Genomic DNA, 20374 nt, shown 5'->3' with positions numbered 1-20374 from the left:
CACCTCCCTCTCTCCCTCCGTCCCCTGGGTACCCCTCTCTGGGCAACCTGGACTGCTCACTGGTCTTAAATACACCAAGCTCACTTGTATCTCGGGCCCTTCCCATGGGTCACTTCCTCTGTCTGGAACATTCTTTCCCCAGATCTTTGAGTGGATCCCTCACGTTGTTCAGATGCCTGCTTCAATATTACCTCCTCAGAGGGCCTTACATGACCACTCGCTCTAAAATGAGACTCTCCTCACCCACCTTGGTCTGTTTTCCTCTAGCAATTTTTCCTGCGTAATTTTTCTTCATGGCATCTACCACACCAAAACTGTACTATATATTTCTTTAATTTTTGTCCTCCACTCCTACTAGACTGTAAGCTTTGTGAGGGTAAGACCTTTAACTGGGCTGTTGTTGTATTCTCCCTACCTAGAACAGCCGTGGCACGTGGTTGGTTCTGAATTGATACTTGTTAAATTAGAAAGCTGCCCGGTGATAGGATGGCACCGAGATGGAGGGATTCCTCCATCATTTTCTGAATGCCCACCACACGTATAATATCGATAATAGTCTAATAGTGATAATAGTTATAATTAACATGATCATTTAAAATTAATTTATATCATATAACAATAATATTATAATGATATATGATGTTAATGTTATATGATATAGTAATAAAATAATGTATAATAAATTTAATATTAAAATAATAATTAATAATGTAATAATACTAATAAGCCATCATTTACTAAGGTCTTACCATCTGCCAAATACTATTAACTTCTCTCTACATTAGTTCATTTAGTCCTCATTATAACGCTAGCAGGTTGATATTATTGTCTATTTTACACTTCAGGACACCAAAATTAGGAAGTTAGAAATTTGTTGAGATTCTAACACACGTTTAACTGACTCCAACACCCTCATGCTTTTCTCTAGATAACTAACAATACAACGACCCAAACCACCTTGAAATAAACTTCAGGTAGGTTTTCAGGTATATTCTGTACAGGACAGAAACAGGAGAGCAGGAGAGCCACTTGGTGTGAGTTAAGCTTTTACCTAGAGAAAGAAAGAGCCCTGGCATATGCTTTGGGAAACTCTTTAAAAGCATTAAAAAGGGGTGAGATAGTGTTCACTATTCAGTGGTACTCATCAAACAAAACAGAAGGCGGATTCAGCTTTACTGCTTAGGAAGCCAAAGGAATGTTATCTAGATCTCCTGGAGGCCACAAGACTCATCTTACAGATGAGAAGGCCTTTGACTTATCCAGGCAGACACCAAAAACAATTTCCTGCCAGCTAGACTCTCACATAAGTCTGTGGGACCCTTAGGAAGATCCTTGCAGTGTAATATGTCTCATGCTTAATGTGTATTCAGAAGGACCTTGCAAAATCACTCAGGCTCATTTTCACTCTAAGGCTAAATGAGGGAAAGAGGTCGAGTGGAGGTCCCAAACCTGTGTGTCAACCTCACTATGACCACCTTGGTGGTGGTGGTGGGGGGGGGGGGGTCCTGTCCAGGGAATAAGTGCCACATCAAACAGTGATCTAAACTCTGAGCCCTGTACCCTGTATCCGGAAACCACTTTTGTAGGACAGCTGCTCTCCTGTTCTTTTTGCTTAGATCATAAAAGTAGAATTTTTTTAAATAAATTTATTTATTTATTGTTTTGTTCTGTTTTTTTATTTTTGGCTGCATTGGGTCTTCGTTGCTGTGCACAGGCTTTCTCTAGTTGTGGCGAGCGGGGGCTACTCTTCATTGCGGTGCACGGGCTTCTCATTGCAGTGGCTTCTCGTTGCGGAGCACGGGCCCTAGGTGCACGGGCTTCAGTAGTTGTGGCTCACGGGCTCTAGAGCGCAGGCTCAGTAGTTGTGGCGCACGAGCTTAGCTGCTCGGCAGCATGTGGGATCTTCCCGGACCAGGGCTCGAACCCATGTCCCCTGCATTAGCAGGTGGATTCTTAACCACTGCACCACCAGGGAAGCCCCATAAAAGTAGAATTTTAATCCATTGGGAATTGGGAAGGAAAAAAAATCAAACTGATTCTGATCCAACTCAGTCAGGAGAAAAATAAAGGCTGATTTTTCCATCCAAGTCGTGTAGTCTAGTTGGAGTCCTTCCCATTCAGGGACAGCTATTGTCTGCACTCATCGAGTCTCAATCCTGAGGTCCCATGAAAAGGAATTTTCCCCTCACTGCTCCATTCCTCAGAAGAGTTGCTGAAGATGACCGTTTCTGTTCTCTCCTGGGTGATCCTCTCTCTCTATAGAAAGCATGAAGTTGAACCAAATGCTCTGTGCTTCACTGGGAAAAGACTGAGTTTTTTTAACTAGGCTCGTCAAACAGTGGGCATGTTTTGTTCCCTGGATAATAAGTGTTGGTGGGTTAATGGGTCATCTTCAAGAGAGAGGTCAGAAGGAAAAACTGCAGTGTTCAAAGCTGGAACTAGAAATGCCAGCCATCAAAGAACACAGTACTTGGTGAACAGTGATGATGTATAGGGCGTGCACTGGCCAGCCCCATCTAAGAGGTCACAGCTAACCTTTATCCTCAGCAAAACCAGAGAAGGTCTACTGAATGTGGCTGACACTCAACTCTGTGAGGCCCTCGTGAGAAGCCGGCCGGGGAATCCCTGGTGCCTGAGCTACCAAGTTCCTTTTCACTGAGGGAGAATTGTATTCTGGTTCCTTGCAGACTGACATTGCAAGTACTTTGAACATTGAAAAGAACAAAAAAAGCAAACAGCCGCAAGAAAGGGGAGGGGAGGGAGGAGAGAAAGAGAGAGAGAGATATCAGCAGGGGTAGTTAGTAAAAAGGGGCCCGGAGACAGAAAACCTTTTGTTCCCCGAGTTTGTTTCATGTAGAGATTGTGAGGTGAACGGCTTTGAAATGAAATGGGTTTATGAAGGAGTTGCTAGGTCACAGGAAGCGCGACTGTCAGCCCGCTTTCTGCATTCCATTTCTTTAAAATTTGGGTTAAGCTTAAAAAGAATTTATCTCCTTTTCCAGGGGTTTTGGGGATGGGGGTGGAATAAGGTTCGGGAAGGTTCCTGACTTTATTTTCCACCCTTTCTGACAATGTAAAAAGAAATGATCACATTACAAGTTCTTTGTCAGTTTTCAGGAGTTAAGGGTGGGCGGAGCGTCCGCATTACCTTGGCCCACTAGCCAATGGCGGGGCGGTATGCAAATTAGCTCCGTGCTCGGCCTGCCTCAATCAAAACAGTGAGCTCAGAGGCTTGGCGGGCGTAGCGGTGCCGGAGCTCCGCGCTGCGCTGACAACTGGCTGCAGCTGGGCCGTTCTCACTTTCATTTAGCCCAGCGCTCGATGGAGGGGCGGACACGCCAGTGCTTAATGCAGTCTAACTAGTGTAGGAAAACGCCTCAATTCACCGCTGCCGAGATGAAGTATAAGGTAAGAGAGTGCCTTTTACAGAAGGTCTCCGTGTGTGTGTGTGTGTGTGTGTGTGTGTGTGTGTCCGTCTGTCCTCTGCAGGACACGTCCTCTGCAGGGACCCCTACTGTGCCCGATTGTGTTCTGTTTTGAGATGGGTCTCAGTCACTGGGGTTGGCATACAAGCAGGCAGGCAGAGCCCCAGCCTCTAAGACCCACGCCGGGAGCTCACAGCACACCCGGTCCACCTCCCCTGAAAGTCTGGCGGAGCTGCAGTGGCCACTGCAGATCAGAGGGTGTCTAACTCCACGCGGAGCGCCCCTTAGCTCAGCACTCCGCGCCCGGGCCTGGCCGCCACTGTCCCGGGAGACGTAGTAAGAAAGGAATCAGAACTGCTGAGCCTCTCAGCCTGGCTCTTAAAGCAGTTTTCAGCCTTTGCTTTAAAGCGTTTGCTTCGGGAAGCAGTTTGCCATACGTACTTTTAGTGGAAGAAGTTCAAAGCCCCAGGTACCCTTATACAGCTGATGATGGAGAATTTTGACATCCATAAATGACATTGGATTCAGAACCAATGAGTACTTGCCATTTCTTGAAAACACTTTCATTGGCGTTTGAATGGACTGAGGGTCTGAAGGCTCCAGCGAGCTTATTGTCCCTGAAACTCATAGTAGTGTCAGAACACTCAGCAGCATATTTTCCCAAGCATTTCTCACCTTTGTGTGTTTATTCTCGGCAAAAGGATTACAACTTATTTAGAATATCCCCTTTTGTCTAAGTTGCCCCCATCTAACCAGGCAAGCAGCTTCCAGAGACCCCCCTATTCAGAGCAGATTGCAAGGGACTGGATATGAATTTTGCTTGGAGGATGACTACGTGTGTTTTAGAATAGATACAGTCCCAGTGCGTTTAAACAAACATGCTGTTGTTGAAAGGCGTTTAGGCCAGGTGGTTATGCTTTGGGATTGGCAATTTGAGTTACCTGTCTGACCTTCAAGATTGTGCTAGCTGAGAGCTACTTGGCTTTCTTTCTGAATTACCTAGGTTGTGGCTCATCCTTTTTTAATGTGAGGTTGTAAATACTCAGTTCTGGCTAATAGCCGCTGGCTAACCTCAGTGATAAACCTGTTATTCAAAAGCTATAAATCTTGTTCAGTAGCTCTAAATCTAACTGTTGAAAGTCTCTATTGTGATGCATGAGTTATAGCTCTCCTTGGAAAGGTTAGAACTCTCTGAAAGCAGAGGTATCAGTTAGCACTGTACTATCAGCTTTCCATTTTCTACCTCAATAGGAGAGATCAGGGGAATGGATAATCCTGAAGATTCTTAATATTTTTGACTTCAGGATGCAACCAGAAACAAATCCTTCTACCTGGCAGGAAAGCTCTTTTTCTTGAAATGGCTCCCCCGTATTTCCACAGTTCCCTTATTTAGAACAGTGATAGGATATCATAATGTCCTAACTCCAGATATTACTTAGCCTTCAGTGAATCTTTGCCCCTCTTCTGCCTATCGTGAATGCCTTTAGTTTCATAAAAACCAGCTTGAAGGGGGAAAAAAGAGAAAATACGTTCCTACATTTATTATTGGAAAGTATAAATGGCTGTTTTTTAACGTTGAGTGCCGCAACCTGGAAAGTGACAGAGAAGTCTAAAGTCACTGTTATTCAGCGACCTCATCATGTTTAGTTTTACTTTTGTGGAAAGAAAACATCACAGCAGCTGACGCTGTGAACTGTGATTGCCGTTCATGGGGAAAACCTGCCTCTCTGCCGGGTCTTACCAGTGCCGAGCACCCTGCCAAGTGTTGTATGATTTTTATTAGCTTGCGCACGTCTTCACCAGCAAAACTACTGACTTCCCCAACTAACCAAATGACAGATTGACACCTTGTGGTGACTATAAAAGGAACCAATAGCTGAAGCAATCTACTTTCCCTTTCTCATAAAGCCTATTTTCTCTCAAGTTAATAATGGACTTTGTTTCAGGAGAGGATTTTGTAATTTTAAGTAGAGGAGGTGGCACAAAGGTAGACGAGTGATAAATAACAGTTCTTAAGACTCACCAGGCCAATACAGAATTCCATATTTAAATCTCCAATTAACTCCATGAGGTGGTGTTAATACTTCATACTCATTTTCAAATGTGGAAATTGTGGCAAAGAGAGGCTAAGTAATTTATCCAAAGCCACACAGCTAAAAAGTGGAGGAGCTGGGATTTGAACCAAGATGATCTGGCTCCAGAACTTGTGACTTTAAACCACTATTAAAGAAAGAACTCTCTGTGACCTCCCTAAAATGTGCTGTGTGACTGGTGTTTTCTTCTCCCAGGAAGTTTAAGACTCTATGTCATCTAGAGTATTCCTGCACATCAAGGTAACGATTATATAAAAGACCTTTCGTGCTTATTGAATAAATCATAAGAACTCAAGAAAAAGTATTCCTGCAGAATAGATTCTTTTTTTTTTTTTTTTTAAGACAGTAACTCTACAAAGCAAAGTGAAATGCATGTTTGGTAGTGTTGTTTAATTCGAGCCACTTAGGTAGTAAAACCAGGTAATTATTAGATTGTAAAATCCTGGAGTCAGGAATTACCTTTTAGACACGATATTGCTCTAAACACTATAAATTTAGCACAGTCAGACTTAAAGATACTCACTGAGTGATTTATAATCTGGCCACTCTGAAGATATTTTTTATATACATTTATTTATTTATTATTTTTGGCTGTGTTGGGTCATTGTTGCTGTGCTCGGGCTTTCTCTAGTTGCGGTGAGCGGGGGCTGCTCTTCGTTGCGGTGCGCGGGCTTCTCATTGCGGTGGCTTCTCGTTGCGGAGCATGGGCTCTAGGCACACAGGCTTCAGTACTTGTGGCACACGGGCTTAGTTGCTCCATGGACATGTGGGATCTTCCCAGACCAGGGCTCGAACCCGTGACCCCTGCGTTGGCAGGCAGATTCTTAACCACTGAGCCATCAGGGAAGTCCCTAAGGCTTTTTTTTTAACCAGATTATCTGGTTTGGCTACTTCAGGGATCATAACTAGAGAACAACCAAGCCTCCCCTCATTCTGAACTTACACACAGCTCCAGCTCAGCCAGCTTATATTTATGGTAATCTTGAGCACTGTGGAATGCAAGCTATTGCTCTGGTGAATTTTTTCTGGTTAGCCTATATCTAGTCTATTTTAATTGCATTGTATGTATTTTTATTTGTTCACAGGAAGGGTGCAGTCACTCTCATATGCACGTAAAGTTCCATTTCTTTTTAAAGGATTCCGTCTGAGGCTCGCTGACAGTAAATTGCGGGGGACTTCATTTATCAAGAATTTTCCCCAAGCTCCTTGGAACATACACAGCACGTTCTGGATACTGGGGTTGAGGGCTGTGCCTCAGTGGCCGTGGCTTGCTCAGGGAAAGCTTCCCTCCTGAGGGTCTGGGGGTGGGTTATCGCTGCTGTCTGCCAGGAGGGTAACTGGAGGGTGGGTACACAGCTGTGTTTGAGCAGAGGCCCGAGGCCCCACCCACGTTGTGCAGGCCCAGGCCTGGTCAGTGCCCCATGGGCCCGGCCTGTTTGATCTCTAATAGCTGAGCAGCTTCTGTGGCCGAATTTCTGTACCCTGTGTGCCTACGTTAAAATGCTAAATTACTTCTCTAGTCTGCCATTCAGCAAACTCATTCATGAACGTTCCGACTGAACGTTAGAACAGGTAGAGCTTAGAACACGAGTAAGAAAACTACATTCTGAAATTCAGATTCCTGCGTCGTGGATGAACATGGTAAAGTAGGTTAGGGAAACCAGAAAGTGTGTACAATGAAAAGCTTTCTAGGGGACTTTGAACATATTTTTATTTTCTCAAGGTGGCTTGAGAACATTTGATCAAGTGTCTTTGATTGAGTCAGCATGGTCATTTATAATCCATATAATTTCTGATTCTTTCCTGGCTTCAACATTTTGGTTTTAAATTTTTTATTCTCTTCTAAATGATGTGTTGCACACCCTCCAAATGAGGGACTCCTGCCCCCTGCCTCCTTTTTAAAACTTATGTGAGATCTATGCATTTAAAAGCACCAAAAGATGCTTTGAAAAAATTATTTGGTTACATATTTATTTCTTAACTGAGCAAACCCATTTTCAGAGCTAAACGATTTACGTATACAGAAATCAGAGTCTTTGTAGAACTGAAGGTGTTCTGAGAACACCGATCTAGCAGGTTGCACAGTAACGAAGATTCCTTCAGCATCCTTTTCTTGCTGGAATATACATCAGTCCTCTTTTGAGAATTCATCAGTGGCTTCCACTCTGCGGCCCCCCCCCCCCCCCACTTCTAAAGAAACTTCCTCTCCACTTTTCAAGTCTCTTTGCCAATTCCATCCCCTTTTGTGCCCTTATGACCTCATCGTCTCTCTCTTTTTTTTTTTTTTTTTTGCGGTACGCGGGCCTCTCACTGTTGCGGCCTCTCCCATTGCGGAGCACAGGCTCCGGACGCGCAGGCTCAGCGACCATGGCTCACGGGTCCAGCCGCTCCGCGGCATGTGGGATCTTCCCGGACCGGGGCACGAACCCGTGTCCCCTGCATCGGCAGGCAGATTCTCAACCACTGCGCCACCAGGGAAGCCCATCTCTCATTGTTTTCATTCAAGCATTCTCTATGCTTCTCTAATACCGACTTCTGTAGGGCTTGCCTCCCCACCTACACAGACGTGGCACACTTAAAGCACACTCTGTACCCCCTACCTCCCTCCTCTCTTTGGACTCTGCTGTGGGAAATCTTGGTCCCTTGTTGCTCCCATTCATTTGCCCCTGTCTCTTTGTGCCTACGTGACTTGGTTCGTGTGTCACTTGCCGTGAGTCAAACCCCCTCATCCATCCACTCTATAAGAGAATCAGAAGACTAAACCTTTGTCTCCCTGACTGTCCTATAATCCCTACAATAGGCTTTCTGTTTCTCACCGCTGCCCTACTCTGTTAGCACTACCTTACTCATTAACCTCTTTCAATCAAATCACTATCTAAATGATACCTGGAACTCACATAGGTTGCCCACTGGGGCTTTCCAGTTTTAGGTAAGCCCCACTGAATACGAGAGACTCACCCTTTATTTGTATGTAGTGGCAGATTGACAGACAAGTCCCTTGAATAAAAAGTATGATCCAGGATCTGTTGTGGCCTTGGGGGTGGGAGGCAGAGGTAGGGACTTAGTCTCTTCTGTGTTCTTGCAGTAGAGACAAGATAGAGTATGAGGTTTGGGGAAAGGCATTTCTGTTTCCTGTGACGTGATGCTCTGTAACCTTGGGCAAGTTAAGCTCTCTGGGCCTCAGTTTTCTTATCTGTAAAGTAGGGATAATAACTGCCTCATAGGATTGTTCTAAAGCCTAAGCAAGACATTTTCCATGGTAAGGTATTTACCATGGCTCCTGCATAATGGAAGCAGACAATGCTAGTCGGCCCCAGCTCTCCTTATATAAGTAGGTGCCCAATAGATGTTGAAAGGATAGTGTGGACTCAAGACTTGGTGACAGGATTATGTCAAAACCCCAGTCACTAGGTTAAGATAATCGAGTATTATTGAATATTCCATGGGCCTGGAGATGTCTTGCAGAAATGCAGATGCCAGACAGGGATTTACCAGTACACCTCTGTCCCCACTTGCTAATATTTTAATGACTTGGTATCTTCATTGTTATTAATAAGATTTGATATTCCTGAAATCGTAGGACCTTGCTCACAGTAGGTACTCAACAAACATTGAATTGAATGTTGAATTACATATAATACTTACACAAATAGCCGTTAAAAGAGTCCCGCTGTATGGCAAAGTGGATTTTGTTTCAAATCCCACTTTTGTTACTTCCTAACAGTATGATTTTAGGCAAGCTACTTCAGGTCTCCATTTCCTCATTTATAAAATGGGAGTAATAGTACCTGTCTCATCGGATAGTTGTAAGGATATAATGTATGAAAATCATCTGTTTCTAGTACATAATAAGCATTTTAAAATGGCAGGTATTATATGATGCATTATAAGTTACATATAATATATATACTCAGACATATAGGTGCAGAAGCATTATATGTATAAAAATGTAAGAGGAAACCTTTGCTACAATTGTTTATCCACAACAAAACTGGTACGGAGGGAAAGAGAAAGTCATGACTGTAAAAATTCAAGGGGGAAGTGCACAGGAGGTGAGTGGGGCTCAGGGAAACCATATCTCTAGCCTACTGCCGTCAGTTAGAGTGATGGAGATGTAAAGTAAGAGGCGTTGGTGATCTATTTTTAGATCATTTTAGGGTTAGAAAGAAACTTAAACAAATTGGTTTGAAATCCCAGCCCCTGGGACCATGGAGTTACTCTGCAGTGACATATAGACTTAATTACCAAGGCTCCTTGCCAAGATAAACACAATGGTGCCACTGGGAAGAAATCCTCTATTTCCAACTTAAAATGAAGAGAATAGTTACCAGTTACCTAGGCAATGGATGACTGCAGAGTATGGGCACGAAAAGGGACCAAAAAAATAAAACAAAAAAACCCTGTTTATACTTTGTCAGCAACACCCTGTCCGTCTTATTTACTTTGAACATTCCAGTCACCCCCCTGCGGGAATTCTTACTAGTTAATGAGGACGCCGCAGGCCTGGGGAACATTACAGCTTAGCTGCAAAAGACTGTCTTCCTGAGGAATCTTCATTTTAAGATAAAGGCCTTATTGGTGACCTTTTCCACCCTCCACTGGAAAGAGTGATTCAGAAGGTGGACCATGTGATCTAGGTGAATTGAGGCATATGCTTTGAGGAAGATGGAACGGGCACTCCAGAAAATAGAAGTAGTGATGGTGTGTGACCATGAGTTTTCATGATTGAGATGGAGGGTGGGACAGCTGATCATGGAGATAATGAAATTGCCAGTGCAGTGTTTTCAAATACATATACTTGGGCCTCACCATGGATTACTAAATACAGGTTTATTCTTTAAAAAAAAAAAAAAGCTAGTCCCTTACCCTCAACCTCTTCCCCAATTAATTTAGCAATTAATTGTGCTAAATGGTATTCAGGTAGGTGGTTCATGAGCCTTATTCAAAGGCTGGGTTCACTCACATGGAGGCATCTTATTTCTTTGCAGATCTTGGTGTGTATGTTGCAAATGAGAATTCCTCCTGATAGTTCTAATATGTCAAGGTAATAGTTACGTTACCAAAAATGTTCCTTATGTGGAACGTTGATGTTTATGATTACCAGAAATAAAGACTGATCAACCATGAATACGTAAAAGTGCAAGCACTGCACCAAAACGCTTGATAGCTCATTTTGAATTTAATTCCTTTCTTTGCTCTTTGTGTGTGTGGGCAGGGCGGGGGGGGGGGGGGGGGGGGGCGGAGGGGTGTGTGTGTGGGAGGGTGTTATTTGTGAAACTCAGTAGAAAGTTGCAACCACCAAAAGGCATAAATGGTTAGGATTTGAACCAGATCTTTCTATTTAATTAAAGCAATATTTATTTAGACAGTATGATGTCATTAATATTTTTCCTACTTTATTTTAGTTATGCTGTCTCTTGTATGAATTAGCCTTAATCTCATTGATTTGTGGTAGTCAGTTTATTGCCCTTAATTTAGCACCTCACTCCCACAGAAGATGGGGCTGACTCAGGACTCAGGCTTCTCTGTCCCCAGGCTCTGTGCTCTACTGAAAGACTGAGCTGGGATTCCGTCCCCCAGCCCCCAATAACCATAACAAGCAATGCCAGCCACTGGGAAGTCAGGAAAGTGGACTTCTAGACCCTCCAGGCTTCTAACAGGACATGTCAGTGATCTGTCCATGAGTTCGTTGTTACTGTTTTTTGGTTGTTGTTATTAATCATTCGTGGTATGACTTAGAGTTAGCAGGAAATGGCTTGAGTGGACCAGCAGTGCTGCAGAACCATCACAACAGCATTGGTAGAGCAAAAATTTGACGTCTTTTTTCCCTTGAGTGCTCCTCTGGGTTAGAACTTGCATGTTATTCTCTGATTCTCCAATCTTTTCCACTCAGAGCTAAGTTCGATGAGCATCCCCTTAAATGGTGGGGAGGGTAAAGGAAGGGGGTGATAGGAACACAGTTAGCCCAGTGGCATTCACTGTGAAGCTGGACTGCTTGACAGTCTCACAGAGGCCAGGATGCCCTTGGAATAGATCTCGTTCCCTTATAAAGATCAGCTTGTCAATGAGAGAACAGTCCATTGACTAAACCTAAGATTCTTATCAGTACTTATCTTCTTTCCTCCCAAATCCTAAATTCAGCGAAGGCAGATCCATTAGCAAGATATATACTTGGATGCCTGTCTTTTATTTTTAGTTTAAAATATATATCATTTCTGTAGGTATGTATCCACGTTTCACAGACCCCAAAGTGGGACAGATGGTCTGACAATGAGAAGGATATTTGAAACGGGGACCGTCTTGGAAAGTTTAGGAACACATGGTCGTTCTAGCTGCTTCAGAGATCAATCAGCCATCGAAAGCATTATCCCTTTTGCCTTATGCCAGCCTTTTATCTAACTTGTTTTCAGCTTCTTATCAGGAAATTATCTAAGAGGCTTTTTTAAAGTGGATTCCGGCAAATTTTTTATATTTACCTGTAAATAATATGTACCACGTGACATTTGCTGGTAAATAACGAGGTGGTCCTTTTCTTTCTCCTTGCAGGAGTAGGAATCTTTAGCGATGAAGGAAAGCCCGTTTTGAAATATGGACTGTGCAGAGAACACCTGAGAGCACTAGGCAGCGAGGGGGATTGTGTTTCAGTTGCTCTTGTTGAAACCTGGCAGGATAGCTCTGTGCCTCACAGCCTGCAGCATCTGTATCCAGCCTCCTACCTCCCTTATTAAGATCTTAATTACAGATGCAGCCTACTTCATTGCTGGAGGGAAAGAATTTAGTTTCTCTGAACTGTGTCTGTTTTTTGGTGTGGCAGGTGTCATCATCATGAGATCATTTCTGGTTTGTTTTCTTTCCCCGGAGGAATTTTTTTTGGGGGGGGAGGAGTACAGTTCTTAAGACAGAACTTCATGAGCTCATACTAGTGCAGTAATCATAACTGTGCTTTGATTTTACAGAGACCCTTTCTTCTGAAGATATCAGAGTGTTTTGCATGTATAGTTTCATGACTCCTCGTGATATTATTAAGAACATGTTCATTATCCCCATTTTGCAAATGGGGAAACAGAGGCCTAAAAGGCAGTGCTTTCATTGTCATTAGTCTTACAAGATGAGGACCAAGATTAGACTCTGTTAATTTAACAGTGTCATGTCCATCCCTCTATCCGGGGTTTCTCCACCCCAGCACTATTGACATTTAGGACTGGCTGATTCTTGGTAGTGGGGACTGTCCCTCGCATTGCAGGATGTTTAGCAGCGTCCCTGGCCTCTCTACCCACTAGATGCCAGTGACACACACACACACAGTGTGACAACCAAAAATGTCTCTGAACCTTGCCAAATATCACCTGGGGGGACAAAATCCCCCCCCAGTGAAAAATCACTGGCATAATCTCCCCTATTTCCTTCTGCTTAAAAATAATTACCTTACTGGTTTTATGTAATAGAAGCCCAAAAATGCAATCATAAAGCCGCTGGCCATAATCTTATCATGACCGAGGTTGGGCTTAATGTTAACGGTTCCTAACCAAAAGGAAGCTTCCTCTTCTGTGCTTAGTGCGAATTTGTTCAAGTGAATACCACAAAATACCAAGAAGCATAGGGTCTCATTAGGTCACGTGTAAACCATCAGACCATCGCAAAGGCAACCTGAATCCTCTGAAGTCTTCCTTTGGCTTCATTTTCCTAATAGTCCACCTATTATATATAAAATATATAAATAAATAAAATAGCTTTCTTCAGGGCCCAGTTCCAAATGCATGTTCCATTAATAATGGGCCTCGAAGAAAACTGTTTTATTCTCATAAACTGCTGTGGCATATGTACGTGTAGGAGCTTGTCTATATCCCCAGCCACTAAACAATTTCATTAGTTTCATTCTGAGGTTTTCTTCTCCTCCATTTGCTTCTGCCATCTTTCCTCTCTCTTCTAGCTGAGAAGCTGCAGCTTCTAAAAATGCTTTCTTGGGACATCCCTGGTGGTGCAGTGGATAGGACTCCACGCTCCCAATGCAGGGGGCCCGGGTTCGATCCCTGGTCAGAGAACTAGATCCCACATGCATGCCACAACTAAGAGTTCGCATGCTGCAACTAAGGGGCCTGCCTGTAGCAACTAAGACCCGGCGCAACCAAATAAATACATAAATATTAAAAATTCTTTCTTGAGGCAACTCTGCAACTGCAGTGCTGACAGTATACGATTGTACACACCCTCTCGGCCAAGTGTGCGAATCCATTTTTTAAAACTCTTTGAGGACCTCACAAGTTAAGTAGGATAATAGCAGTCAGGCACCAAACCTAGTTCAGGGGTCATCTAAAAGAGTTCCAGTGAGGGGTGATGTCCAAGTTACATCACTTGGGTTCTGGCTGGGAGGCAGATGAGGGTTGCTAGTATGGGTACATATTGGCACTCGTGCGTTTAGATATAACTTCATACCTTGGGGGTTGCATACCTTGATGTAGGAAGGTAAGATATATGGGAATGTAAAAATAGGAAGATCTTTCCCTTCTTTCAGATACTTTATTAGATGTTAGAACTTGTGTGTTTTGACTATTGAGAAATGATACAGTTTTTGGAATATACTGTAATATTTGTGGGCTAGAGTCTCCTACTCCTTTATAACTTAATTCTCGTTTCACTTCCCCAAGTACCTGGATGTTAGAGGGATTTGTCTAGACAGGCAAATAGAAGTGATTTGATGCTAATACTGTAATGTTGGCTGAAATCCAGATGGTTGTTTTACCATTAATAAACCTATCTTTTGGGTGAGTGGGTGTCAGACCTTCATCATTATATGGCGCCTGTCAGATTTATCTAGGGACAGACCCTGAAAAGCGTTTGTGCCTGCCCCGTGTTTTTGATCCTTTGCCAATACACTATGCTTAAATCTATCAAAACCAGGCAACCTGGGACAAATGCGTATAAATTCTGAGGCTTAATAGCAGCGTTACTAAATTCTAAGATGGAGAAGGTTCTCAGGAAGCATACCCTGGTCCAGTGGAAAACATTCCTAGATTAAGAAGGGAACCAGATGCTAGTTCTGGCTCTGCTGCTGATATAATAAGAGACCCTCTGGGCGGCAGAACAAGAAGACTGGGCAAGAGTGATCTCTGGGATCCCTTCGTAGTCTAATATTCTAGCCTAGTCGGTCTGGTCAAGCCATGGGTGACTTCTGGTTCTAAGTACCCACAGAAACCTAGGTGTTCTCCCACCGTCTTTCAGACCCTCAGGAGTTACTCAAGAAAACCCCAAAGACCACAGAAGAGTGGAGAATTGAGTTCTTCAAGACATAGGTATTATTTATGATCATCAGAGTTGGGAGGAAAAGCTAATTTATTTTTCTCACATACTGTTAACAATCAAATCCATCCTCCGCAAACGGCCAAGAAGTAATAGAAGTTGGCCGTGAAGTCACACATACCTGTGTACACGCACATGAAGAGGATGCTATGGCTAACCATCTTAGAGGATGTGAGGACTTAGGGCAAAGTAAATGACATGAATATTTAGAGAGAGTCCAAGATACTCATGTAAGCTTTATAACTACCATAGGGGTTTAGAAGCACTTTCCAGAAAATGAAAATCATCGGCTGAAATGCGGTCCAGGTGCTAAAGGGCTCTTTGGTGGCATGTGTTGGACACACCTCCCCAGGGGTCAGGAAGTATGAGCATCATATCTTCTAACTCCTAAACCTAAAAGCCTAGTGTCTACTACTTAACAGTCTCCAGAGGATTCAACTCTTAAAAAAATTCAACATTCCAGATATCCAGTGTAAACCAATATTCCAAGAATCAAAATCCAGACACTTGTAGATATCCATGTTTTCTGACTATGGCTGTGTCCTTCTCTGGGGAACTCCTGCATCCCCCTGTATCCTAAAGATGAGGGTAGGAGGAAGCCAAAGGGGTTGGATGGCCCTCAGACTGAGTTGTTTTTTTTTTAATTGAAGTAGAGTTGATTTGCAATATTGTGTTAGTTTCAGATGTACAGCAGAGTGATTCGGTCATACGTATATATATGTGCATATATCTATATTCTTTTTTTCGATTCTTTTCCATTATAGTTTATTACAAGACACTATATTCGAAATCTTGTAATAAACTATAATGGAAAAGACCTAAGCTGGTTTTCGTCGGCAGACAAACATAAAAACACAGGATCCTTTCTTTCTCTTCTCCAGTGTGTCCTGAGACTGACCTTTCTGATGCTCATCCCTCAGCCACTTCCTTTGGGACCGATTTTCTTGACAATGGCCATTTCCTTCTTTACTGTGTGTGCGCGCGTGTGTGTCCCTGCCAGAGTCCAGGGCTAAAGTTTGGGGGGTTGGGTACAGGAAAGCCACATTGTTGAGAATGTGGCAGCCCTGAGGCTTGGCAGGAGCTCCTGCATGATAAATATAGAATGAAGTAAAATAATAAGAGGAAGCTGGGCCATTGATGATGCTATCAGTCCGGGGGGGAGGGGGGGACACACCAGGCATTGTGTCTCATTTTTCTTCAAACAGCAGCATGAATGGTCATGGAAATTATGTCACACACCTCTCTGTATTTGGAATAGCAGATAGTTTCCCTGGCAATAGGAGTAATAAGCTTTCTTGACATTTTGATAGTAGTGGGGGAACAAAGAAAAGGGCAGGGAAGAGCAGGGTGGTGTGGAAATGATCATGTGACCTGGAGCTCTCTTTACTTGCTGTAATACTGCACGTCATTTTCTGCCCAGTCCTTGGGCATAGCCTGGGAACCAGGAACCGCAGAACCCAAACATTCTGGCGAAGCATGAATGGTGCTCGGTCATCTACCGCCAGATGCAGGTTGCCACACTACAGGGAGAAAAGGCCTCTTACGGAGACCATTGTATTTAATCAGACGGGGATGGCCGGCTCCTCCTGGCCTTCCTGTTTGCTCAGTGGTTGTGGCACTAGCTGCAGCCTCCCCATCTACGTCATCATCCTGTTTTAACAGGGAGGGACGGGCTCTTTCCTGCTTGCCGTCTCCCACGTTCTCTGGCCGTGAGGCTTAGGTGACTTGGACGTGCCATTTATCTTTCTGGTTCTGTTAGTTCATCTTCCCATGTCCATTGGAAAATTTCAACCGAATATCTTGCTGACATCTCTAGAAAACCATTTCACCCTCTCTGTAGAGAACCAGGAAATCAGAGTCCAGAATCCATTTCAATTTAGCAAACACTTAGTGAGTGTGTATTTTGTTTCACACACTGGTTCTGAAAATGCCAAAGAAAGAACAGCTTCCCTGAACTTAAGGAGTTCCCAGTCTTGAAAGGGACAGTACAAGTCGTACTATAAGAAATACTGTCACAGAGAACTAGAAAGGAAAACAATGATTTAGATTTTGGGAAGAGAACTCTTCCGGTGATGTGGAAGATGTGTTTGGAGGTGGGAAGAGGTTGAACGCAGGAAAACCAGTTGGGTAGCAATTGTCATTCCTTCCCCCCGCTCCCCCCCCCCCAAAAAAAAAAGTTGCTGAGGACCTGAGCGAGGAGTGGCAGTGAGGAAGAAAAGCCAGGTCCCAGCTGACTGAGGTTCAGATTGTGAAGTGACTCAGCAAACCTCTGAGGCTCTGATCTTGGGCGGCCTTATGCCTGCTGTTAACTGAGAGAGATCAGGAGAAAGGGGTTTTGCACTTGTTGAGTGAGAGGTGAAGATACTCATTAGACAACTGGAAATATGGGACTGGAGAGCAGAGGAAATATCGAGGCTGGAGCTGTGGATCTGAGTGTTACCTGTGTGTTTAGATGCCATCAGCATGGATGAGACGTCCTGTAGAGAGCAAACTCATAGAGACGAGAGATCCCTTTGGAACATGATCACTAAAGGGACAGGAAAAGAGATTAGTCTGTGAAGGAGGAGAAAGAACAGTGGTCATGAGAACAAGGGAAGAGGGAGGACCGGGACGTGGAATCATGGGAACCAAGGACAGTTTCTTCTCAGAGATCGGGGTGGGGTCAATGCTAGAGGCTGCTACAATTAGGATCCCTCAAGTGGGGTCTGTGACTCTAAATGCGGATTTCCCATCCTAATTAGAACCACAGCGTTTGTAGCGCATGCCTCTGACTTTATCCAACACCGTCCTAATTGTGGAGCTGGAGACAAGAGGCCCGTGTTCTTAGCTCTGTGACCTTCTAGCCAGCTGACTTGGCAAATCATTAACTTCTTGGGCCTCATTTTTCTCATTTGTAAAGTGAACGAGTTGAACTGTAATTGTTTGAAGTGCCTCTGGCTTTCAAGTTCTGTGACCCAACTGTTTGGGTGCTTTGCCAAGCTCTAGCTGCATTTCTAACTGCCAGCCTCTGGAGCCTAACCATCCAGCTGGATATAGGATTACAGAGCTCTCTTATCTTTCCTTGATGTGTTTCTGTGTTGACCTTTCCTGCCCTGGAGATAAATATCCCAGGGAGGGTGGGAGAAGGAGTAGGTCTTGAATAGACAGACTGCCTCTCCTGGGTTTCTGTAAGATATTCAGACAATCACCTTCTGACTTTGTGGCCTTAAGGAATCACATCTCTGCCCTGCAGGAAAGGGTCCCTCCACCTTGTCCTAGCCAGAGAAATTAACTCTTGATCTGCCTGCACTTTTAAATGAGAGGGTTTGTGTCCTGGCTGAAGTTAACTTTGCTGTTATCTCCTTACTAAACTCTTGCCTCAACGCACCAAGTATTTTCAAAAGCCAAGCTCTTTACCCCGTGTTATTCCGTACTTTCTGATGGATTGTACTCTTCTGGAATCTAATGAGATGTATCCATAATTTGTCCGTAATGATAATAATAATATAATATCAATAATGTTATAATGATATAATATTAATAATATTGTGGTAATATTAGTAGAATGATATATCATTATAATTAATATAATTAACTATATAATAATTCGAATAGTGTTATATTAATATAATTTATTAATTATATTAATATAATATATAATAATATTATTAATTATATTAGTAATATATTATTATTTTGTCTCTTGAATGCAACCAATAGTTTCATTATTGTTGTTTAGAGGCAAATACTCAACAAGAGGTTACAGTGAGCAGAACTCATTATTAATTCAGAGAAGTACTGCTTCAAGATACAGTTCTCCTGAAGCGTAATTGTGAGCAAGAGAAATATCAGATGTGTATAAAAATATATATAATAACAACATTAGAATAGAACCAGCCTTTGACGGAGAACTGTGGAGGTGATCCGCTAGGAAGCTGAAGATCAAAGCTCCATCAGCACATTAAATAAATAGTCATATCTTCCCAAGTCTCCCACGACGTTAAAGCACTTGACTGGAATTAACTCACTGAATGCTCACTGCAAACCCATGGCGTAGGTATGTTACCCTCATTCTCATTTTACAGATGAGGAAGTTAAGGTGCCAAGGGGAAGAGTAACCTGCCCAGGTCACACAGCCAGGACCCCAAACCCCAGGAACTGATTTATTCCGTAGACATGACAAAAGGAATTGTCACCTTCAGAGCTTTACCGTAAAATGGGACGGAGCCCAGTTAGGAGGACATTGTGTAGTAGGGCTAAGGTGGCTTAGAGCTCTGGAAAGAGAACTGAGCCAAGAGACCACAGTTCTCTTCCCATCTCTGACTCCACCGGTGTGGCCTTGGGCAGATGATAAACCGCCCCCCACCCCCGATCTGTTTCCTCATCTGTAAAACAGGGAGGTCAGGTCCAGGTGTTCTCTGAAGGTCTCAGGAGCCGTAACCTCCTGTGTGGGAGAGTGGCTGGCTGTAGATATTGGCTCCCTGTAGCCGGCACAGATATTAAATAACTTACTCGCATTCACCCGAGGCTGAGAATAACTCCCAGCATGTGAGGTGTCAAGCTGGCACCGGGTGCTTCCACTTGCGGCTGCCAAGCTCTCTGAATCCCAGTCTCTGGGAGTGGTGGTGGGGGGGGGAGGACAGCTAGTCAGAAATCACCTTGTGATCATCTTGTGCATTTGCAAGAGGCTCTCCAGGTTTTCCTGGAGAAGCAGCTCTGGAGGCCTGTCTGGAAACAGGTTGCTGCTTAGCTGGTGGTGGGAAGGTCACTGGAACAGGAGACGAAGACCATCCAGAGCAGCCTTCGTACAGGGATTTCTATCTCCCTCGAGTCGGGCGTGGTCTGGGGCTTGATGGAGCTCCGTGGACGTGACCCAACTCCGAATGCCTGGAGTTCATGTATGCTGATGAGGTCTGCGGTCCTTCACCTTCTACTGTTTTCTGTTTCTTTTCTTTCCCTTCTTGGTAGCCAATGTAATCGCACAGCTCTCCACCCTCGGCTCCCATAGGACTGGTTCCACCCCTATCACTTCTGACTTCACCACAGGGCCTCCTTGCCAGCCATTCCCAGTTGTTGAATCGGCCCCAGAGAAAGGGGTGGAGACCAGAGCCGTCAGCTCACCTCCTGTTCTATCATCACAATAAAACTTGGGTGGAGTAATTTCCTTCTGATCATTTAGGTACAAAGGACCAGCATCTTGTCTTCTTCAACTCGATGACTTTTCTTTCAATAACGGGACACCCAAACGATGGAAGAAGAGAAACAAGAGATTTTAGGATTAGGACACATCCTTAAATGGTTCCTCAAACCAGGATACGGTGCTGTATGGTTTTATCTTTCAGTATGTGGACTTTTAATTGTTAGAAGGAACACAGAGCTTCCTAGAATACAGATACTAAGTAAAACGTTCACCTGGAACTCAAAGCCCTCAGTATCCCTTTAGCTTCCCTTACTGCTCACCTGTCCACATCATAGACTTCCTGGATCAGAAAACTGTCAAGAACAAGGACTTCAACCTTATTCTTAAAGAGCATCACCAGGCTTCCTGGGCACTGAGCTCTAGGGCTTCGTCTCTTTTCC

At 43.8% G+C, this 20374-nt stretch overlaps 1 protein-coding gene across 3 annotated transcripts in view; it reads left to right on the top strand.

Moving 5' to 3' along the window:
• Positions 1-20374, top strand: part of NEDD9 (neural precursor cell expressed, developmentally down-regulated 9) — a 295481-nt gene that overhangs the window by 248377 nt on the left and 26730 nt on the right. The window contains exon 1 of one of the 3 annotated variants that reach the window (XM_079935495.1): positions 2703-3408. The exons of the other annotated variants lie outside the window; for them this stretch is intronic. Coding sequence (XP_079791621.1) covers positions 3397-3408 — 12 coding nt within the window. The 5' untranslated portion in view covers positions 2703-3396. Of the gene's footprint in view, positions 1-2702; positions 3409-20374 lie in introns of those variants that run through there. 3 annotated transcript variants of the gene reach the window in all.

This window comes from Stenella coeruleoalba, assembly GCF_951394435.1.
Source record: "Stenella coeruleoalba genome assembly, chromosome: 10".
Taxonomy (NCBI): Eukaryota; Metazoa; Chordata; class Mammalia; order Artiodactyla; family Delphinidae; genus Stenella; species Stenella coeruleoalba.
This window is presented reverse-complemented; position numbering and strand designations above follow the sequence as displayed.